The sequence below is a fragment of the Chroicocephalus ridibundus genome, chromosome 7 (assembly GCF_963924245.1).
Source record: "Chroicocephalus ridibundus chromosome 7, bChrRid1.1, whole genome shotgun sequence".
Lineage (NCBI taxonomy): Eukaryota > Metazoa > Chordata > Aves > Charadriiformes > Laridae > Chroicocephalus > Chroicocephalus ridibundus.
This window is the reverse complement of record NC_086290.1, coordinates 50,716,459-50,740,478: the sequence shown is the minus strand read 5'-3', so window position 1 is coordinate 50,740,478 and position 24,020 is coordinate 50,716,459. Positions and strand designations below refer to the sequence as shown.

Below are 24,020 nucleotides of genomic sequence, written 5' to 3'. Positions count from 1 at the left end.
AAGACCCACACCAAGCTGCTGAACTGTGCCAATATTACTTGTAGTCACCAGGCAAATAACAACACGTACATGAAATGAAGTAACAGCTGAAACCATGCCAGTCACAGCAGCATTTCACAGCAAGGAATACACTATAGTAAGCGGGGCAGGGAGAGACCAAGAAGGGCAAAGACTGCTGAATTGTTTTTAAAAAATAGTTACAGTATATGAAATTGCAAAGCCTAATATACAAGGTCTCATACGCTCTTAACAGTTTCTTGTACGGCTGGGGTGTTGCTTTATTTAGATCTCAAGTCGTTTTAACCCTTCAACTTGTGGGGCTGTCACTTGGACCACCTTCACCTTCTGCTGAACTTCAGTGCTATTTGAGCACTGCTTGGAAAGTCCAATAACCCCCTATTTTGGCCTAAAGCTTTCCAAAGTAAAAAAGGAATTTTTTCACCCAATTCCCATAATAATTCAGTAAGCACTAAGCACACAACTCTCAGCGCTTCTGAAAATATCGTTTTGTTAGAGTCAGACCTTTGTTACATTCTCTCACAAGTCAATAATCCATCCTTCTTTACATTTTTTCCTCTTAAGGAAGATTACCACTAAGGCTGGCACATGCCTGTGCACAAAGCACCTTCCTCTCACAGCCACGTAGGAGCTCATCACAGTCCTCGTTCCTGAGCTCTGCTGAGGACGGAGACAGAACCTGGAAGGACAACTGCTGCAGGAAAGGCCAAATGGAAAGTCACGTAGGATAGACTGCAGTTCTCCCAGTGCAGGTCTGGACCTATAGGGTAACCCTCCATCAAGACTGCAGCTGGAAGATGCGGTTCCCAGGGATATCTGTAAGGGCTCTACCGACTCAGCCTCTCAAGGGAGAGGTTCAAGCTTTCGTTGCTTTCCCAGGCCCCTAGAATCACCAGTCAGTCGGTGCTGAGTTCTCCAGCGTGCACTGGGGCAATAAAGCTTATCCACTGTGGGACTCTGATGCCAATCTCTTCTCTCTGCTCAACACAATTTCTCTGCTGCTCCCCATTCTCTTCACTGCAATCCCTTTTTCTCTTCAACCCTCTTTGCCCCCCTTTCTTTCTGCCATTCTGCTTTTTCCTTTCACCTTCTCTTTTGCCTCCACAGACTCATGCTGAACTTTCTCCGTCCCAAGGAGGCTACTCAAAACAAACAGGAGCTTGTGAATTATTAACAGTGTAGACTATAAATAGCGTATTTTTTAATGACAGCCAGACCACCAAGATGCATGCACTACTGCATGGATCAGCTACCTTGGGTTTAGTGTGACTCACCTTAATTGTTGCCTTACCTATCATCTCTCAGGAGTGCTTTAAAGAATCACAGAATCTTCAGAGTTGGAAGGGACCTCTAGAGATCATCTAGTCCAACTCCCCTGCTAAAGCAGGATTGCCCAGAGCACATTACTTGGGACTGCATCCAGGCGAGTCTTGAAAATCTCCAGAGAAGGGGACTCCACAACCTCCCTGGGCAGCCTGTTCCAGTGCTCTGTCACCCTCACCGTAAAGAAGTATTTCCTCATATTTGAAAGGAACTTCCTATGTTCCATCTTGTGCCCATTGCCCCTCGTCCTGTCACTGGGAACCACTGAAAAGAGTCGGGCACCATCCTCCTTCAACCCACCCTTCAGATACTTGTATGCCATAATAAGGTCTCCCCTCAGCCTTCTCTTCTCCAGGCTAAAGAGTCCCAGCTCTCTCAGCCTTTCCTCATAAGGGAGATGCTCCAGTCCCTCCATCATCTTAGTTGCCCTTCGCTGGACTCTCTCCAGCAGTTCCCTGTCCCTCTTGAACTGGGGAGCCCAAAACTGGACGCAGTATTCCAGTTGTGGCCTCACCAGTGCAGGGTAGAGGGGGAGAATGACCTCCTTCGACCTACTGGCCACACTCTTCCCTATGCAGCCCAGGATTCCATTGGCCTTTTTGGCTGTGAAGAAGGAGGACATAACTTGTGGGCCTGAAAAAGCACCATGGGCTTTTATAGTACTTTGCTATGTATTTTACACTTACTGTGCTGATCTAACTTCCAGAGGTCTGTCTGGACAACCCAAACAACCACAACTTACAGAAACCGCTAGCCTCAGTGGTCCCTGAGCAGAATAACCTTGTGGGACGGCTTGCGCAAGCTGGACGGGGAACTGCACAATAAGCAGAACTTGGACAGAAACTGTGATCTAAATTCATGGCTGATCTATATCAGAAACCGGAACGAACAGCCTTTCGGTGGTGGAAGCCTTCCAGCAGGAAGCCGTAGCAATGGAAATGAAGCAGAGCAAGCACACTGCTGACAGCCCTGCAAGCAGCCAGAAGACAGGAAACACATGAGGAAAACACCTAGGCTCGTTTTACAACCCCAGATGGTATTACAAAAGGACACAAGGAGAAAACAGCACCGAAATCAATTTCTATAAAAGCAGCACAGTTCCTTATTTGGGATACATGCTAATTTCAGAGGGCCTTCCTGGTCCAGTCTAGTCACTGACTGAGTCAAAACAACTTCAACAAAGCTGATAAGAAACATAAAATCACAAATCAGTTTAAAAAAATCAGAGAAGAAAAAACAAACAAAATGGGTATAACTAGATTCACCAGGTCAGAATACAAGAATACGAAATAAGCAGATCCTGGTGCTTCCGTAGCCTGCGGAAAAGCTCTGTAACTTGGATCTTGAAAAGTATTTCCAAGACAGGAAGACAACAAAAGTCCTTTTATTTGTGAAAGCTTATTGCAGTGAGTGAAGTCTTGATGGAGAAAGATGGCACGGAGTTTATTAGCTTCCCAGCTGAACAGCACTGTGTGGACTTGGCAGCTGCATCCACAAAGGAAGATAATGGAAAACACATAAATCAGCCTTGAGTCACTCGCGCAGCCCTGCAGGCCCTTGCAGCATATGACTGTGTGGGGTATGCAGCCCGGTGCCACCCTTGATTCCACAGCGATGCCTCACCAGCGAAGCACGCTAAAAATCATCCAGAAAATCATCCACTTTGGTTCACTTACAAGGAAAATAAACATAAGGGTGCTAAGAAAGGAAAGTGTGGATTCTTTATTTCCTCAAGTTTTGACTGAATTTTAGAAAGGTACGTTCTACTGACCAGAATGGTTGAGTTGGTAGCTTGTAGATGGCACTCAGCTTTCCTACCTGTCCTACTCTGGCTTCGGATACCAGATGCCAGCCCTTCCAGCCAGGCACAAAAAGAGAAGGTGCTAGTAATGTCTCCAGGACAGCCTGTGACAAAAAACAATTTCCAATAAGCTTGCAAAAACATGGGAATTTACATATCACAATTTGTCTTTGTGTCCATAACACACAAAACGTGTACAGGGAAGTTCAAAGATTGGCATTTGGACTCCAGTGTTGTAAAGGCTGAACAACAGTGTAACTGCTGGAAATCCTCACTGTTTGGAGGTGTGTTAAATTAGATTAAATTGTATTCCTCTGTTAGACAAGGACCAGACTAAATGAGCTAATCACCTATTCTGGCCCTCAAATCTATTACATTAATGAGCAGAAAGCACACTGAGGAAGAAACACCAAGTGTTGGACCAGTACTTGCAGAAATAAAGCGACCTAAAGAAATAAGAATTTGCCAAATACTTTGCTGCTTTAAAAAAAAAAAATAGCAAGAAAGCCAGCAACATCATAACACTTCTACAAAGCTGCGTAACTTGACTGCTATCTCTCCCTGGCTGTAGTAGCCCCCAAGGTAAGCAAACACAACCCAGCCTTGTTCTGGCTGCGCACGAGGCTCAGACCCTCGGGAGAAATCTTACAGAGTCATCTCAGCTATGAGATGGCCTGGCTCAAACATTCACAACTCATGAGTAACTCCAAACCAGCGTTTCACAATATTCGCTGGCTACAAATCTGCCTTGTTATAAGAAGTTGTTGAGGGATTAAGTGAAGATAGCTGCTTAGGGCTTTTGCATCTGCAGGCAGCAGAGGATTGATAGAGCAGGAACAGGATTTTGCTGCTAAAAAGTACTGTGTCGAATTAGTGCTGTGATGTGCTAAGAGAGTTTATACAAACCAGCAGTAATCCACGCTAGTGTTTGGAACATCAAAAATATTCAAAACTTCTTCCTGCTCCTTTCTTTGACATTGTCTCACCACATGATTTTAAAAACGCTTTGCTGGCCTTGCTTATGTAAGGGTAATTTCTGGATGTTGCTACAGCTGAGTAGCGAATCCATACAGCCATCGCAGTGCAGCTACCAGCTAGGCCACTGCTTTGGAATGAAATCATAGTTACTATCTGCAGTTAATTATCCTGCTACGTGCTCTTCTGAAGTCCAAAGAGAGAGCAAGGAAGAGTCACCTAGTCTAGAAGAGGGGCAGAACTTCAACGGGCAAATGGAGAAAGAAAAACGGAAAGGAAGGAAGGAGATAGGGGAATACACAGATGTTAATGCAAAATCAGGCAGAGAATGAGGTGGCCTCAGGGTCTCTTTCTCCAAGTTGTTTATGGACAACTCCATTAACTTTAACAGTAAATTCAAAATTTTATCATAAACCAGATCTTGCTGGATTTAGATACTGAACTGTACACATTTAGAAAGAAACATCAAAAAGTAGGAAACTCACAAGGGTTTTCCGGACCCTGATTAGGGAACATGAAATCAAGTGCAATGTCACCGTCCTACACGCAGCCGTATCCTGCAACACAGCCATATAAGCTTTTGCATGTTTTTTGGTTTACGTGTTGCCTTGTAGTTCCATGGTCAAACAGACACCAAGGATGTCACAACCTGTCCTAAAAGACACCAGAGACAATATCTAGCTCACCGTGGCAGGAATGGTAGCTGCTGCTGGTTGGGCATTTAAGCAACAGAAGAAGATTTCTTATCCCATTTGAGGACTCTGCAGTTTATCAACACCACCTCACCAGTACATCCCCACAACAGCAGCTATAAGAAGTCTTTTAATTCCAATATTGAGGGAGTCACTATGGTTCTCCTCTGTACTCTGAACCCCCATGCTTTGAGGGAGCCAGGTTACTACAGATTTCGTCCCTTAATATAGTTAAAACGCAACTCATCTTTTGGCATAGACGGGACTGGAAGATGCTGCCGAAACAGGCTGTAACTGCAGACCCTGCCGGGCCGACACCACAGCCCAAGGCTGGCTACCATGCTACCGTGTACCCTCTTCCCCCAGAAACAAAAGGGCCGGGGTGTATTTTAACATGTCCCGGAGGCTGTTTTATAGCAAAGGCTGGGTTCGCACCAGACCGTCTCTAGGAACACAAGGCTGCGTTTGGATGGGGCCGAGCTCCACAGGAAGGGGAGAGCCGCAGCGGTGTGGGGAGCCGGGAGGTGCCCGGCCAGCGCGGGGGGAAGGACGAGGGACCGGGGGCCCCGAGGGACCGGGGCGCTGGGAGCACCGAGCGACCGGGGGTACCGGGGCAGTGAGGCCCCGGGAGCACCGAGGGGCCGGGGGCCCCGATCCAGCCCGCCGCGGTGAGTGAAGGGGCAAAACGGGACGCGACCAGCGGAGCTGCCGAGGGGCAGAGACCGAGCCAAGGGTGAGGGCGCGGCAGGGCAGGCCAGGAGGATGGACCGTGTGAGACGATGGGCCCCGCCGGCCGGCGGGCGGAGCGAGGGAGGAAGGCGCGTCCCCCGCCCGCCCCGCGCTACACCCCGCGCCACCGCCGCCATTTTGTCCCAGTCCCTGCCTCTCCGGCCAGCGGCGGTCCCTCTCGCTCCGTTGCAGGTCCCGAGCCGGTCCGAAGGGCGGTCCCGTAGATGGCCAGCTTTCCCCTGAGTGTCAACGAGAAGCTCATCGGTGAGCGGCGGGCGCGGCCGGGAGGGGGAGCGGGACTGGGGCGGCCGGGCCTGCGGCGGCCGGGACGGGCGGGCGGCCGCCGTTGGCGCCGTCCCTCAGCGGGGCCGGTTCGGCGCTCGGCCCGCCGGGGTCTGTGAGCTCGGCACCGGGCCCGCAGGGCGGGCGGAAGGGAAGCGGGGAAACACGGGCTGCCCCCATCGCACGGAGCCCGCCTGGGGCCTGTGGGGGCTGCTGAATTTATTGTTTTTAAGGAGGGCGGGATATTAAAGCGTGCGAGTGCACTCACATTTCTCTTTATAGGTAAAAGAAAAATAAATTACTGGGCATCTTATTTGCGAAACTCTGCAGTATTAGGTCAAGGTGGAGCATAGTTGTACTTATATCTCTAGAGCTATAGTTAGAATAATTGAATAGCTGGTTTCAGTAAATTTTTAATTTATTTGAGTTCTGCTTCTGGTGTCAAGGTGTGATGTTACTTACTGACAACCAGGACATTTAACACTAAGCTGTTTCTCTTCAGTGACTCAGTCCCTTGTGCTGGGGCTTAGTCTGTTCGTTGGTTGTACAGTGACAATAATTCCCCTTCCCCGATTACTTTGAATGTCATGAAATAAAACCGAAATAACTAACATATTGCCCGGTTCCCTTGTAACCTTTTAAAATATGCTATTTTTTTTAATGGAATTTCCTCTCCGTTTTCTTTTTAGCACGATCGCGCACTGTAGGAGAACTCTTAGCCCCAACTTCTCCCTTTGACAAGAAGTGTGGGCGTGAAAACTGGACTGTTGCCTTCGCTCCCGATGGGTCTTACTTTGCTTGGTCACAAGGACATCGCATAGTGAAGCTGGTCCCCTGGTCTCAGTGCCTTAATAACTTGTAAGACAAAACCGTATGGCTTTTAATTCTCCTCAGAAACTTAAGAATTCCAAAACAGGAGATGACTTTGAATAGATTAAAACGCATGCATTGGCTTTCTTAGGCTTTGATGTCTTTGGGAAAAACTGAATTCTTTAAATTAACAGCTATTGTTTTATATCTTCCTCTGTGGCCAGCGAGAGAAACAATTGTATTGCAACCTCACAAAGGCTGTGGAGGAGTGATTTGTTAATTGATTCAGTTGCTCTAAAATAAGAGGAAGTTAGAATGAAAAGGAAATAGACCCAGGCAGAAGGAACCTTTAAATTTCCTGTCAGAGAGCTATTTGGTTTTACCTTTTATGAATTTACTTAAAGGCGAACCTCTTTCCTTATCATTCTTACTAGGATGGAAGTTAAGTTGCAGAAGACACACTGTATTTTCACTTGCAGGTTGCATTTTAATGAAGTTAGTAACCAGCAGTTGCATTTTTGTAGCTGGTCACTTTTCCTCTCCCAGTAAATCCCGCCTCCTTCCCCCCCCTCCCCCCCCCTTTTCTGGTGGCGAGTTAATTGGTTTTCATATGCTGGCCTCAGAGTATCTCTTCCCAGTATTTAACACATGTAAGTAAGTGAATTGCAGGGAATTTCTTGCTCGTTTAGCAGAAGGTCTTAGAAATGTTTGTAACTCGTTTTTCTGTAAATGCTTTAAAAATATTTTTTTACTGTGGGTTAAGTTAATATATTGCTCTCTACAGAGGTAAAAATATGTACAAAAGTATTAGTATGATATTGTGTGAGAAGGTTTCCAGGTGTTAATAACTCTTGACAGTTAAAAGAAAAAGCTGCTTCTATAATTTGAAAATAAAAATGCATTATTATGGGCCTCCGAAACGTATGTTGTGGCAACTCACAGATTTTATTACATCTTAAAGACCTTTTTGTTCTATTTACTTTTCAAGATACCTTATGCTATTTTTTGTATTTTTGTTTCTTTTGCAGCTTGTTGCATGGCACAAAGAATGTTGCAAACTCTATCAGTCCAAGACTTCCAAGGCAGAATAGTGACAGTGGTCAGAAAAATAAGCCTTGTGAACATATCATAGACTGCGGCGATATCGTCTGGAGCCTTGCTTTTGGGTCGTCAGTGCCTGAGAAGCAGAGCCGCTGTGTCAATATAGAATGGCACCGTTTCAAGTTTGGGCAAGACCAGCTTCTACTTGCAACAGGCTTGAACAATGGGCGCATCAAGATCTGGGATGTATATACAGGTAGAGTATGTGAGAGGAAGTTGGCGCTTCATTGTCACTTTATGCAGCAGTTAACATCATTAATACACAGAATGAATTGCTTACAGAATTTTAAATGGGAACTGAACCTTGAATACAAACTAAGTAATCTAAAAAAAGCATGAACTCCTGCCACTAGAAATGTTCAAATTCTGCTAGAGGAAGGAACAGAGTCAGGTCATGCTTTCAGATGCAAGTGATGGAAGATGAAGCCTTGTTGCTGCAAAATTGTTAAGTATGTGATTGACTTCGTGTACGTTGCTTTTTACTCTAAAATTTTCCGCTTGGTTGTAGTTTTGAAATACTTCCAAACAAAGGAAACTTTCAAAACATGAAGTTGCTCTCTGTTCTTGAGTATCGGGAAGGATTATGTTGAGGAGGACCTTTTATTTATTTTTTTTTTTAAAGTAAATAATAGTTCAGAAGATAAGATCTGAAATTAAAAAATCTCAACTTAGCTGGTAGCACAGTTGCTAGATTGGGAGAGAACTTCTCAGCTTTAAAAAAATGAAACTAACGACTACTAAGCAATTTCCCGTTATCTTGTAAAATTAAGCTTAGAACAGAGATGTCTATCAAAAGACAAGTCTTGCCTTACTTCTGAGGTATATGGTTTTAGTGTATAGATTTACTAGCTTTTCAGGAAATAATTGCTTCTTGGTACACGAGTGTCTAAAAGGATACCCATCCTTCTTACTGTAGGGAGCATTTCTACAAAGAAAATTCTGCTTTCTGTGCTGTAATTTTGTATTCTGTACTTTTATCCATAAAGCATTTGATGAGAATAAAAGTACAGTCCTTCATTTTAAGTTGTGGTGTTTTCACATAACAGGAAAACTCCTCCTTAACCTGATGGACCATACTGAAGTTGTTAGAGATTTAACCTTTGCCCCAGATGGCAGCCTGATTTTAGTGTCTGCGTCCAGAGACAAAACACTGAGAGTGTGGGACCTGAAAGATGATGGTATGCATTTTAAGTTTACCTGCTGTAATACATAGGAAAATATGCATGTACTCTCTTCTTTTATTGCTGTAAACTCAGTTAGGTCAGCATTTCTTAGAAAAAAAAATAAATTGTTCTATTAGTCACTCACTGTGCATGCTTTCTTGAAATTCTTTATCTGCAAGTACCCTAAAGGCATAAGCTGGTATTGGGTTAAGTTAAAAGAGTGTCTGAAGTGACCTTTTTGAGTAGGGACGTAGGATTTAGAGCCTGCACGATAGCCTGTGTAGAATGACTCTGCAAGGTGTTATTTGGAAAAATAGTATAAAAATTTATAAAGGAAGAACTAATTTGGAAAAGCTTTACAACTTGAATTTCTAATACTTAATTCTTATGGGAATGTCTTTCTTTTTAGGAAATATGATGAAAGTGTTGAGAGGACATCAGAACTGGGTATATGGTTGTGCATTCTCTCCAGACTCTTCTATTCTCTGTTCAGTTGGAGCTAGTAAAGCAGTATGTGTCAGAGTTCCTTGTTCATTAAATCTGCTGAATTGTGTGCATAATCATTTTAAATCTAAGTAACATTAAGCTTGTGCTCGGTGTCATGAACTTCTAATGTTTTATGATGATGTAAAAGTGCATGAAATTAAACTAGCAAATGGTGCATTGAGACACTGATTTATGAATTAAACTTGCACTGCTTTTAGTTGAAGAAACTGTAAGCACTCTTTGAGAAACAGTTGTACACATCTGCACATGTTCATAGTATAAAACCAAAGAAGACTAAAGCTTCCAGTGTTAAATGTTAGATTAATGCATAAAACTATTTTGTTACTGATTTTATCCTTTCTATTTCCTGCTCAATGAAAAGCACTTTTCAAAGTCTGAGCCAGTCATGGTTTCTTCCGCTGAACAAAAATGTTTCTACATGTTTTCCAATACAAATGGCACTCGTATCTAAAAGCTCTAGAATGAAGAACAGCGTACTGGTTTTGTTTTCATCTGTATTCTAATGCCCTGCTAGAGAACTGAAAGCAGTGCAGGTAAAGCACATATGCCATAAGCTGCTTTTCTTGGCACTGAAGAATTAGGTTAAAACAGAAAAGGGAAATCAGTCTAGTTACTTTGTAGGTAGTTTAATGAAGCCTAGCAATAAGTAAAATGCACAATTCAGTTATTGCATACCACTTTATATGGATAACTGTTCAAATGCATTTTATATTTTAAATCAGTGCAGAATTGATAGAGAATAGTTGAGGTCTGGGTTTTGTTTCTTCTTTAACTAGAGCAGATGTGGATGTATACATTGATATCTTTAGGCTGTGTGTTTTCCATAAGCTTCTTGCTTTCCCTGTCACAGGTGGTGGCAGCAATATTGGTGTGATTGAGGTTAAGCTGGCACCACTCACACAGGAGCACAATGGTGTTAGCTGGGCAGAAAGAGTGGCATCTCTGGCTACCAGGCTGGGGGCGAACTTTACCATAGGACGAAGTAACCTTGCATTCGACTGCAAGGTGTACTGTACGTACGCAGGTGCTGGTTGATGTCCACTTTCTGCTTTCTTTCTTTCTTTTTTTTTTTTTTTTTAATAATTTTCACAGCAGTGAAACACACTGACTCCTAAAACTTAGTTTCCGATTTTATGGAATGTTGGGGTCTCCTTAGAGAAATCGGTCCACACTTTCATAACTGATTGTACAATGGTTCAGTTTTAGGAAGTATGTGAGGCACTAAGGCTATGTTTGCTTTGGTCAAACATATAAATTTATCCAAGATGTCAGTATTTAATCTGTGCAGTAAAACCAAGTCAGGGAAAAAAAATCAAGGACCCTAATGAGGTCTTTTAGGGACATAACACCTTACACTAGAGTTACATTTTCTGTAAAATTATGCTGCAGTACATAGATCGTTCCTATTAAGTAATTCTGCACAGTCTTTATTTTGATTATATATAATGTACAACTGCATGTAAATCCCAGAATACTATCACCTGTTATCCATTTTTATAATGCAATATGCAATTAGCCTGGTAAATTTTAATATTAATGTCTTTCTTACTGTTGACTTGATTTAAAATGCATAAATTCTTTCTAATAATGTGGTTAGACTTCCCTGTTGTTTTGCCAGAGACGTAACTTTTGGCTGTGAAAATTCTTTTTGCTTGCAGTATCTGTTTCTCTTCCTAGGCTGACGTTGGTGATCCAAGCCAATTGTAAACAAGTGATCTTAAACTCAAAGGGATGCCACTGGAGTAACAATATGTTAACCTTACATTTTCTGTCTGTATATTTCTTAAAATTTTGGTAGTTACTGAAAAGAGGGGACTGTAGAGTTTAACCCTATTTATTTCTGCATATTTTAATAAAATAGTTTTGTAATACCTGAATTTCAGTAAGCTACATGGTTAAATTGTGTTGCCTTTATCTTATATTTTGGCTTATTTTGTTAATAACATTTAACAAACTTGAGTTAGAACTTGCATGTCTGCTTTAATTATTTTTAAAAAAACTTGATTTTAATCTGAGTATGACACTGAGCATATTTTTAATTGTAGTAATTCATAATGCCTGATTTTAATATAATCCTAAATAAGACTAGCAGCTATACTTTAAAAAAAAAAATAAATGCTTCATTGCATCTCTGAGCAGAGCTATAACATTAGCTTATTTAATTGCAGGTTTTTCTGTGGGATATGGATAAATACTCCATGATACGGAAACTTGAAGGACATCACAATGATGTTGTAGCTTGTGAGTTTTCTCCTGATGGAGCTTTACTGGCTACTGCATCTTATGATACTCGAGTCTATGTCTGGGATCCACATCTTGGAGTTATTCTTATGGAATTTGGGTAAGTAAAATAGTCAAATCTGGAAACTTTCTCCTAGAGTGAAGATGACTACTGACGATAAATGGGTTTATATATTTAACTGAATTAGACTTGGGAAAAATCTTAGCAGTGGCTGATGTAAATCCTAAAGTGGCAAAGCAGTGGAGATTGTTCTTCTGTCTGAGAAAGAATTTAAAGCACTGATATGTTAACATGTACTAATTTAAGCATCTTCAACAAAGCTGAAGTGTTCGGTGCTACAAAAGATACAGTAGTTCAATTGCCACTCCTGATTTCATGGTTAAATGTTCAGTCCATTTTTTCTTCCTCAGCTTTGCTGGTCCTGGCTGACGGAAATTCTTCATAGTTGTTAAACTTCATGCTGTTCACTGAGTGTCTCTCTGTCTCCAGGCATCTGTTTCCCCCTCCTACTCCAATATTTGCTGGAGGTGCAAATGACCGATGGGTCAGATCAGTATCTTTTAGTCACGATGGACTACATATTGCAAGCCTTGCTGATGATAAGTAAGTATGAGGAAAGGTTTGTTAGACTCTAATTCTTCCCATATGACCTGAACTTTTAAATACTAAGTCAGCTTTTTTTCTTTTTTTTGAAGGTGAGAAATGACTTTTACTGGTCTTGATAAAGTAGATGAGTTTTCTGGTATATGTTAATGCTCATTCTGAATGTAGAAGTAGTTGTGTACAGGGTAGATGATCTGCATAACTTAAGTGTGTAACAGCTGAAAACAGAAAAAGAGGGGTTTTAAACAGTGAAAAATGTAAATGGAGTTAATAATGCAGATAAGATTTTGTATAGTAGTAGATTCCAAAGTAAAAACAAAAGTATTCTGTGCTCTCTTATTCAACTTCTGTTAAACAACTGCAAATAGTATTTTGAAAAAAATGTATTTTAAGAGTATGAAGAATGTTTTCTCAAGATGACAGCAAGGTATTAAACTATCTACAGGAAAGGTTTAGGTTTTTTTAATTAAGACAAGCATTGTTGGGATTTCCTAGCATATATGACACTTAAGAGATTGTCTAAGTCTGTAGTTCAGGTTATTGCTTTCTGCTGGTGAAGGCAATCTTTTCTTTTAGTCGGTGGAGTTAGAATGGTTGAAGAAGCACAGTTCAAGGTATAGATAAGGAATGAAGAAGCAGCATTTCAGGCCACATCTGAAACACCTTCTATGCATACTAAAATGTTTATAAAAATTCCCCGAGCTCTGCTTCAGACTAGTTTCTTGTGCAGCTTCAGAGAAAATATCAGGCAGAATTAAATATCTACTCTGATAACTTACTACTTTGTTCTTCCCTTTTCAGAATGGTAAGATTCTGGAGAATTGATGAAGAATACCCTGTACAAGTTGCACCTCTGAACAATGGGCTCTGCTGTACTTTTTCTACTGATGGCAGTGTTCTAGCTGCAGGGCAAGTATACACTTTAAGTTTTTTACTCTTAAAAATATTAAGGTAACACAAAAGGTTGAAAACAGTGGCTAAGTGTTGTAAAAATCTTCAACGGTGACTTGCAACTTGATGCTTTTGACTTGGTTTTGGTACTATTTGTTTAAACATGCCTGGAATAGCAGTAAAATCAAGAGGCTGATAAACTCATTTCTTACCTTTGAAAATAAATAAAAGACAGACCCACAAACATGTGGATTGGAAAAAGACCATTAGATAATCAAGGGCAGTTACTGTGTTTCAGGTGGTACGCTCAGTAGCTGTTGGAAGATCTGCTCAGGCCTGTCACACAGACAATCAGCAAGTTGCTAATTGTGCTGCTATAGCTTAAAAGAATAACTGTCATCTAGTGTGAATGAGTCCAGAACAGCTACTAAGCAACAGGAAGCTCAGAGCAAATTCCCCAACTACCAGTGCGTATTTGGGAATTTGTACTAACTTGAAATCATTCAGGTGGGATAATTCTGTTGGGGTTTTTTTGTCTTTTTTTTTTTTTTTTTTGCAGGACGCAGGATGGCAGTGTGTACTTCTGGGCAACTCCACGACAAGTTTCCAGTCTCCAGCACCTATGTCGCATGGCAATTCGACGAGTGATGCCCACTAGCCAAGTCAAGAGCTTGCCTGTCCCATCAAAAGTGGTGGAGTTCCTTTGTTACCAGATTTGAATTTAAAAAATAAAAGTCAAACTGGCAGGTGGCCCAGCTGCTGAAACTGGCTAAACACTTTAAAGAATCCTCAAACTTTACAGCCTTTAAGCTTAAAACTCTACAGGTTTTCAAGAGCTATTTAAACTGATAACCTAAATACTATTTTGTCAGTATGCCTGACACGTAAATTTTTAGTATTTATAGAAAACACAGTAGAAGTATTCCTGGTGTTCTCAATTTTCTAAAATGTAACTGTGAAAACATGTACATATATAGATATAAGCTGCTATATGATATCAATGTACCTTTAAAAACTGCTTTGATGATTTTTTTAATGTGTATCATGTATATATTGCTTTGGTAGAGCCATCAGATGCATCTGTGCTGTAAGGTGGAAGGATAGCTATTGTCCTGGGACACTGAGTTAGAAAAAATATTGACTTAAGGAAGCTTAACTACTCTGTATGTATGTCTGTTGGTTGGGGTTCAGGAAACTGATCCCCAGATAAGAACTCATGCTAGTTTATTTCAGGAAGAGGTACAGCCTGGCTTTTTAGAGCAATGTATGGCGAAGGGACGTAGGTGAAGGTAAGGGCTGGAGTCTGTCTAATGTAAACCCGGGAAACCGTGCCTGTGTTTCAGCTAAAGGCGGCCTTCAGTTCCAGAGCAGCAAACCAGGTTAAATTTCAGTATTGGGCAGTGTTAAAGAAATAGTTCGTTACATTTCTAAAGATCTAACTACTGTATTATTGCCTGATACTTTGTCTGTAATGAGAGAAGTTTACAGACTCAGTTTATTATTCTTTAACCCTATAATATCTCTTCGGGGGTGATTATTGGTTAATGGCCAAAGATAAGCAAAATACTTGGTTTTGCCTTGTTATTTATCTGTACCTGCAGATATAAAGAATGTATGCATTGCATAAAATGCCTGATTATATATATTTTTGTTGAATTTTTTTTATTAAAAACTTGTATAAAAGTTTCCTGACATCGCATCTGGTGACTGATTTATCAACACTACGCGCATGCAATGGTTCTGGTGGGATAATGCTACTGCAGGCCTCTGCATAGTTTTCCTTTCCAGGACTCCTGTACACTAATCTTGGTGAAGCTTACTGTGGGGAGCTACAGCGAGATCTTCAAACCTTTTATATGGGCAAAGGTGAGAATCATACACGATGTAAGCGTTCCCCTGCCCCTGCAGGGTGCAGAATGTAGGAAATGGAGTTCTGAATGCAACACATCCATGGTGGCCACAGCCTGTGAAACTGCATACACTGAACCCAGAGCCTGTCACTGCTTGGCTCTGTCAGAGAACTGTTTGGTAAACCCCTTTGTCACATCAAGTGGTACAAAATTCACATGATGTAGCAGGTAGGGATTTTGCAACTTGCCATCAGGAGACCGAAATTCTTTTCTTCACGCAGCCAGTGGCCTGTTACAGATTAACCACCCTACGCAATTGCCAGCTACCCCGCTGCCTGGGTGGGTGACGGGCAGACAGCACAGGCTGAAGGGAGATATGCAAGTCCAGCTTATCTGTCAAAAATGGAAGGGAGATTCCACCCAGCCCCATTTGATCAAGTAATGCACCCTTTTACTTTTTGTGCAGACGATGCTAAATCCCTTCCTGACTTCCACCAGCTGAACTACTAAATAAAATAAATATAATGAAATAAATTCTTTCATTCTCAGGCATACCATTAGCATTTTAAGAGCCTGCAGTGCCTTGGAACTGCAAAGGCACTTTTCTACTTCAACAATCTGGTCTCACTGGCAAATGTATTTTCTGATCACGTCCTTGTTTTCTTAGATGAAGTACAAAGAAAAAAATCTATGACAAGAACTCTGAGTCCAGCCCAGCCTGAAAAGGCTACAAGTAGCCCTGCTGCTCTGTGTCTCTATTGCTACACCATTCTCAGGTGGCAACACTTGCAGGTCAGATTCAGTGAGAGAGAAGTAACATGGTATTTCAGTCTATTTTCAGCGTAACTTTTTTATTTGCACATATACAAAGAACAGAGACAGCCACCAATAGCTAGCAAGCAAGTGACCTTTTCTAAAAAGCTCAGCCCAGACACCCAGGCCTACTTTCCAGGAAGATTTCCCCCAACACCGTTTCCAAACACCATAAATCAACTTTCCGCTTTCCAAGGAGTACCACACAACAAAGCCAACGGGACAGACCTTCCTCAGGAATTAAAACACAGCTTGCAAGGAAACAGCATAATGTCACCATGCTACCTAATGACTCACTTGTTTGGCACAAAATTTTTCATAAAAATATTGCACCTAATTGAAGCAAGTATTTCCCTCTTTTTTTTTTATTCTAAATATGTGTATCATTAAGACAAGGCTTCTCATATATTGTCCAGTTGACGGACGAACCGGTGAGTTCTCTGCCTGCCCCCCAACACCTCAACACAACTTGAATGCAGATATGAGTGAAGAACAGCAACCATGCACGAAGTTTTCTGCCAGGGAGCTTCCTGATTTATACACACATGCTCCCTCTAAACGCGGAGTCACCCCGAGCAGCTGGAGCGCTGGGTGCTCCGTTCTGTACTCCCTGCTGGGAAGTTCGTCCCAAGGCTGCAGTAGCCCTTCCCATCACAGACCCAAAACCAAGAAGCAAGCGGTCACCAGTATCTCTGTATCAGCAAAGATTAAGCAGATGGATGCAGACAGCTGTGATTTTTAAGTACGTACTTAACAGCTCTGCCTGATGAAGGAAATAATTATTCAACAAGCTTGGAACAGCATGCAGGAAGTTTGCTGGGCCATTACCACTGTGCATGCAGTCTGGAGTGATGGGAATAAACTGCACCTCCGGAATGTTGTTACGATGGGTGGAAGTGGTTTGCAGATTAAAGTATGCTTTGCTGTTGTTACCATGCTATCAATAGTCTGGCCTAGTTACAAACACCTTACAAAGAGAAAAACTGAACTGGCAAAGCAGCACCTTTGTGTCGTGGATGTGCTGTTTGGCTAGGGCTGAGCAGAACTGCTTTTAGATCTGTTCACAGCCATCTAGAAACATATCCTGCGTGGTAAGTATTTCTGTGGCGAGTGTAATTAATGTCTATAAGCCCTTTTGCAATCCTCAGCTGAAGCATGTTTTGGGTTTGAAAGTCAACAAAGTCGACAGGACCCACGTTGGGGGTGGTGGGAGCAGAGCTCGTCCTGCAGGTCGCTGAGATGCTGCCTGCGTTACCCAGCCACTGCCCGCACAGCCCCACCGGGGCAGGCAGCACCGACAGCCAACAGGAAAAGGGATGATGCAACACCTTGCAAAATTTCCTGACAGGGGCAGAAATATCAAGCTAAGGAAGACAGAAAGACACAAATAAATAATTGAGAATCACTGTGTCAGAAACTCTTTTAAAAAGGCAAGCGTGATACTGACACAAAAGTGACAGACAGAGGTAGCCAATACAAATTTGGCTCATTTGTGCTTATACTGCAGAAGCACCTCTGAGGCATGGGCAAGAATGACAGCTCTGTCACGCTAGGCACTACACAGAGTTGTAGGAAAATTAAGAAAAGGTGCTCAGGAGTCCAAGATGATCCAGAATAAATTTCCTTTCATAAACGTTGCCAACTTTGAGAGAATTTTGGTTTAGAACACTTTGCTTTTCAAGCTGTATGGTCTCTGGATGTCTTCGCCACCCCATGTTTGTATCACACCTTGCACTTGAGTCTTGGTCTATAACCAGAGCTTGTGGCTGTCACAGATACAAACAAAAAAAATAACTGAAATATTGTAATCCTGTTTGTTTTCTCTATAAACAAACAGCACACTGGTAGAGGTTAGCCTGCTACTGACTTTATTTTATATTTACCTGTCCCTCTTTGTCTAAAGCATACAGTTAATGCTTTTCACTTTGTCATGCTCGTCAGCACAGCATTCAAGGCTGAACTTTTAAGATGTGGTTTGTGCTACCGAAGAGATGCTTACAGAGCTTTCTCAAATGGCATGAAAGTATCATAAGCATGTGGGAGCTGGAAACATGTTTGATAAGCACCTCCCTGAACTGAGCTAAAAGCAAGGCTTGCCGAGGGCGTAGTTCTGCAAGATCACCGTTCCAGTCCTGGAATTAGCAAGTGTGACTTAAATGCAGAGTCTTACAGAAGAAGCTTATTGAAGGGTTATTTCAGGTTGCATTCACTAAAAGCTACGATTTATGGAAGTGGAGGAAGAAAACAACCTCCTTGCTGCCCCCCTTCACCAGCTCTGAACACTGTGTCCCCGGCTCTTCCAAAAGGAAACCACCTCCATGAAGTCTCAGCCTGCTTCTCCTAGCTCTGTCTGCATCAGCTGCTGGCGTTCCTTGTAGCACCACAAGACTGAGGCACCTTTGGGTGATAACCAGTTATACTTCGCAGAGAGATGCCTAGTACTCTTCTGCAAATCTAACAGTAAAAGGTTCATTTTTCATCAGTACATATTTATCCTCCCTTCCATTTGCTCATAGCAACACCTTCTGACAGACCTGGGTGCCCAAGCAGCACAAACTTTGAGGACTGAAGTTGCTGTTATAACATTTCCAGAAGTACAAGAAACCCACAAATGACTTACAGGTGGAGGAGCTGTGGCAGGCAGCCGGGTCCAGGGAATTGCTGGGTACCAGCACACAGTCAGCAGAGAGGCACCTGAGGAGAAGCAGCATACTCGTGTAGGACACAAAATGGAGCATTCCCCAGGAAACTCCTTCCCCAAAGCAGGCTGGGAGGGAGGAACTAAAGGATTAAAAGTGTAGGGAAGGAGTTTTCTCAGGAGGACAGAACCTGGGCTTGACTGCAATTAAACCTATTCCAGGCTGATATCAATTCCCTCCCAGCTGCTCTTAACTAACAGCTCTCAACACAGTTACAAGGAGAAGGTGGTAAAAAAAGGCAAAGGGAGTGAAAAAAAAAAAAAAAAAAGGCAATATCTGAGCTAACAGTAAAGTCCCTGTCCCACCTTCCAGGGAGGGAGTAGTGCTGAGCAGGGTGCTCTCTGCTTTGGGGGTGTAGTGAGTCTGCAGCAGGCTGGGCAGAGAGATGCTGCTCTAGCTCAGCCCTTAACAAGTAGCTGTGCCCGAGGGCAAACACGGAGAGGAAGCAAGAGCGAGCATTTCAGACACTGTGCACGTCTCATTTCCAAAGTAAATCCTGTGTTCTGCCACCCTGGAAAAGTCCGTGCTTTAGGTGCCCAAGTCTCTTTCTCACAGAAGCACCAGAGTTATTAGGTTGGATTCTCATGGTGCGAATACCATGGCACTAAGCAGATTTTCATCTGAAAATCCAGTTCTACATAGCTTCCTGCTAGCTCCGTCCCCACAAGGCCATGCTGTCTGGCCTCCAGGCGAGGGGCAGGGAGCGGGAATGCCTAAAGGTGCCTGGACAGTTTGCATACTGGGTCCCCAGCGACTGCCCGCCTTGGGAGCCCAGGGGACAGACTAGCTCTGCGTACAAGAACTGGCCTGCAGCAGCTGTCTGAAACTCTGCTTCAGGGAGAAGGGCAAGTCCCAGAGAAAACTGGAGCTTCAGTCAAAAGGGAAGTTATTTCTCTGGAAATGCTCTGAAAACAGTATTTATTTTCTACATTCATATAAGGCATTTTAGTTGAATTACTTCGGGAGAAACTGAATAGCACTGCTAAGTATTTTCTGTGATTTATTTTTTTAATAGTGAATGAGGTCTGCCATTGGAACAGCTTAGAAATAGGGTGGACGAATCCCACGACCTCTTTTCCTTACATATTACGATATTCTCATAAAGGCCAGAGGTTATGTAAGATCCCACTGGAAATCTGGTAAAGGTGTCAGGCAGAAACTGTTTATCCAAGTAATTATTTCAGATTAGAACCACCTGAGTAAGGTAAATGGGCTTTATGTGTGATGCTGGCTTCTGCAAAAGGATAATTTTATTTCATAAACACTGCTCCACACAGCACACAAATCCAGCTGCAATAAGCTATTTCAGAAGAGCTTTAATTATTGATACACTAGAACAAAAAGAAAGCCAGTGTAAACTTCAGATAAGTAATCAGTAACTTTGTTTAAGTCATTATAACAATATTAGTTATCAGCAAGGTTATGCCTTGTGTAACTAGTTGAATTCCAGACAGAAGTTCTGGGGCAGATATTATTTATTTCTAACATGAGATAGAAGATCCTGAATGCTTACTTTTATTCCAGATGGCTGAGTTCTTTGTTGCATCAAGGAGAAATATATTTATTTAAGGGCTCTTATCTTAGTATTGCTAGACTGGGGTTACATGACAGAAACCACGATCCCATCTCTCTCTGACCTCACTTCTTAGTCTCCACACACTACACAAACATTAAAGACAGCTCAATTTGTCCCCTGCACGCTAAATGAAGAAATTTTTCGTATTTAATTTGAGAGTACTTCACATTTCTTCGGGTGTCTAAGTGACAACACAACTTTAGCTTATGTCTGTGCAGTTAAGGATGGCTTTCTGCTTACATTTGATCTCCGGGAGAGAAAAGGAGATCTGCTCTCTGGCCAATTGAGTAACATTCCTCCTGTCAAGAAGTTATGAAAACTAAGCTCTGAAAAAAAACCAAACCAAACCAAAAAATTGTTGCTATTACACATGAAGTGAGATTCCAGTAAAGGAATGCATTTTTGTGCATTACAAATTATTTAAAACCTGCAGTAACTAATATTTCAAAGCTGGCGCAGTTTCAAAATCTAAACTGAATTGGGAAAGAACAGGTCTGTTTACATTCAGAGCTGGGACTACTCAAAATGAACGATTATAGGACTGTGGGGTTTCAAATCTACTTTCTAAAAAAGCACATAAAATAAATGCATTTTTCAGTCTGTCCTCTGAACTGGCAAAGCTGTAAACATGATCTTCAGTCCAGCAAAAATCACAGGGACTTGGTATAGGCAAAATGCATATTTATTATTTTTTTAAATCTCAGAAAGGTCACAAAGGCTTGGATGACATTTAGGCACCGATGCTATGAGTTTATTTGCCCCATAGGAGCTGTATAATGCTGAAAAAGTTAAGAGTGCAGGAGAGCTGAGGCAAAATGTAGTGTTGCGTTGCTGGTGCTCAGAAATTTCTGAAATTGTGAAGTACAAGGGGAGAATTATTGGTGAACTGTTACTTTGGAAGGAAACTCTGACTGAGGGCTGCACTGGCAAAGAGTAGGCCTGGCCTGAGTCCCACTGAAATGAATAGCATTAGTCATGCAAGTGTGCCCTACGGATCCCATTCATCATCATCAACAAATGTGTATTATACTGCTATAAATTACGTTATGCTACACACAACTATGGTCCCATCGCAAGGTACAAACTAGTGTTCAAGGAGGCATATTAGAAATTATAATCAAAGACAGGAGTTTAGGAGTATTTGAAGCTGGAGAGGAAAGCTGTCACTGCGTGTTTCTGAAAGACAGACATAGGAAGCTTTTCCTTACTTTCCGTCCCTTTAAAATCTGAACTGCCATTCATCTTTATAGGCGGCTTTCTCCCACCTATAATCTTTCTAAATTTTGTACACTCTGCAGAAAAACATAGTGGTTCTGGCATGGCAGCTGGTCCCTACCTTGAATTCACCCTTAGTCTCTTGAAAGCATAAGGGCAGAAATAGCTGCTCTGATGGATATGATTCAATTTAAAAGCATCACTCACTAAGACTGCACTTCTACTACTTAGATGAGAAGTTCACTACAGATAAGGTTAACTGAACAAATAGCCATGCAATCCAACAGAAGTGCTCAGTTCCTTTTTATTTTGTTAATAAACATCAGAGTTTAAGAGGTAGATGGCTAAATACTAATTCAGCAACTAAACTGGAAGCATATCCTTTAAGGGTCAATTATAAAAGAAAATTTTATATATGGTGTCATTTACCAGTCTATTAGAACAAGTGATTTTTTTTCTGCTTCTTTTTATGGCTTTTTTGTTATTATTTCAATTATGTTAGGCCACATAAATCCCATTGGGCTATGTACACATGGCAAACCAAAAAGCTCATCAGGTCAATGACCTGTGGAAACATGTTTCCTTTCAAATTATACCCGTATAACTAAACCACTGAGATTTCACTGATGCTAATTCCTTCTCTGCTACCTCCTGCTCCAAAAGACAAGCACCTCTTTGGGAAGACTATCGTAATCTGCTTTCAAATGATATAACATCAATTGCAAAAAAGCATCTTGTACCAGAACAAATACCAGGATGGAAAATTTAAACTGAAATTATATTAGCAATGTAAACTCACAAATTCATATCTTCCTATGCACCTGTGCAGGAGCCATTAGTGTATGTTTTGATGGTACTATTAATTATTGACTAGCTCCTTGTGGTCACAGCAGAAGAAACATGTCCAGAAGAAAGATTTAAAAAAGAAATATTGCTTCATCTTAATTGCATCAGGGGAAAGAAAAAAAAAATAATCCAAGGTCCACTGCAGATAACAATAGTGAGAAGACTTAGCTTGGGAAGAACTTTGATCCTGATGTGGCATGTCACAAGACTGAGATATCTGTTTGCTACTGTCCCAGTCCAGAGAGCTGTTCCGGTTTTTGTTAGGCCATTGGCATTTCTAAATGAGGATCCCTCCAGGAACGGGGGCAGCTGAGAAGTACCCCATGCCTACAGCCCTCAGCAACACGTCTGCAAAACAGCAAGACATCCTAGAAGGGCTGTAGGCCACCTGGCATCAAAGGGAGGTTTTGAATGTGCCAAGTGATTTTTCTTGACACGGATTCCAAAGACACTGTTCATTCAGTCTTATTAATCAAGTGAAGCAGCTACAATTAGCACACTCAGGAGAACAAACCAGAATTAGGTGGGTGGCACATTTTTTCTGTTGTTGCTATAAATCAGCACTAAATCTGTCCTGCAGTTTGGTAATGCCATTTCTCTGATCTCAGTGCTCTCATAGGTGAGTTTCATCTACTGCCCAGAGAACCCTCTCCCAACTACACTCCAACACATCAGGACTGAAAATCTAGCCAGAGTACATCATGACAGTAACCTGATCAGCGGAAGACCAAATCCTAATGAGCCATATTCATAGCGAAGAAAGACTTGCAATAAAGAAAAGGAAGTCTGATACATTGGTTGTGCTATAAGATGGATTGATGTGGGGATGAGTGCCATCCATGTGTGTCTGTGTGTAATTCAAACATGGTAGTGCCCAGCTGACCACCAAGGCTTATTTCCTCAGCCTGGGAAAAGCTCGGTACTTGTGCTGTAATTGGCATGATAATCTTGTTTCTGGAGAGGTGGCAACTGTGTGGGCGTTTACTGTGGTGTCCCAGGGGAAGGTACAAAGACCACTTGGCTTCATAGGGTTTATTTACTGTGTCCGCTGGCTCATGAGACATTAGAGAAGCTGGAAGTGGACTGACCTGCTTACAGGTTTGTGTTGGTGAAGCACTGCCAGGACGGCATTCAGCCAAGGCAAGTGTTGCATCCTCTGATGTGACTCTCTTGTGATAAAGACTTGAGCCAATAAATACCAGAAAATGACCTGCCGTGGCTCAATACTCCTTGCTGCAGTGGAATACTCATTGCACAGCCAGCCTTGTAATTGGCGGGGAAGGGTCTCTTTGCAGCTAATCTGCATAATCAGACCTGGAAGGCTTGATTTAAACAAAACTGCTACTGTCTGCAGAATGGTACGCAGGCCAGATCATGAGCTCTTTTGGCAACGGACTCCAAAAGAAATGAATTCAAGATGTCCATCTGTGTGGATGCAGAACTTCTTAAATTACCCTTTTCCTATGGAGTTCTTTGCCCAAGGAAGCTAAGCCAGCACCAGACCCCAGATTCCCCTCAAGAGAGATCTGTATATGCAGCTGGGAGGATGTTTTGTGCAATGTGATGTGTAGAGAATGGTTTCCTCTTTTCAGTATCAGTTTTGCCTAGTAATTCATAAAAAATGTGGTTTTGAGGGTTTTTTTTAGTATAGTTTTTTTCTTGAATATATAATAGTTCTTGGCTTCAACACCAGATGTTATTAACTCCTCATTATTCAGAAATAAACCAGTATTTTGAGTAACCAATTATCTCAAATCATACTTTAATCAAATTGTAAGTCAGTAGCATATATGGAGAAACGTAAGGATAATAGCATTCAGAATGTTTATGGAAATCTGTAAATGTTTGAATTATCTCCATTTGTGCAATACAATAGCATCCAAG

General features: G+C 42.0%; 1 protein-coding gene across 1 annotated transcript; it reads left to right on the top strand.

Moving 5' to 3' along the window:
- The first annotated feature begins 5,641 nt into the window (after nucleotides 1-5,641).
- On the top strand, nucleotides 5,642-14,829 carry WSB1 (WD repeat and SOCS box containing 1). The gene is made up of 9 exons (XM_063342460.1): nucleotides 5,642-5,802; nucleotides 6,510-6,678; nucleotides 7,659-7,927; nucleotides 8,778-8,909; nucleotides 9,304-9,404; nucleotides 11,570-11,742; nucleotides 12,133-12,246; nucleotides 13,048-13,155; nucleotides 13,697-14,829. The coding sequence occupies exons 1-9, from the start codon at nucleotides 5,763-5,765 to the stop codon at nucleotides 13,854-13,856; spliced, it is 1,266 nt and encodes a 421-aa protein (XP_063198530.1). The 5' UTR covers nucleotides 5,642-5,762; the 3' UTR covers nucleotides 13,857-14,829.
- Nucleotides 14,830-24,020: the final 9,191 nt, after the last annotated feature.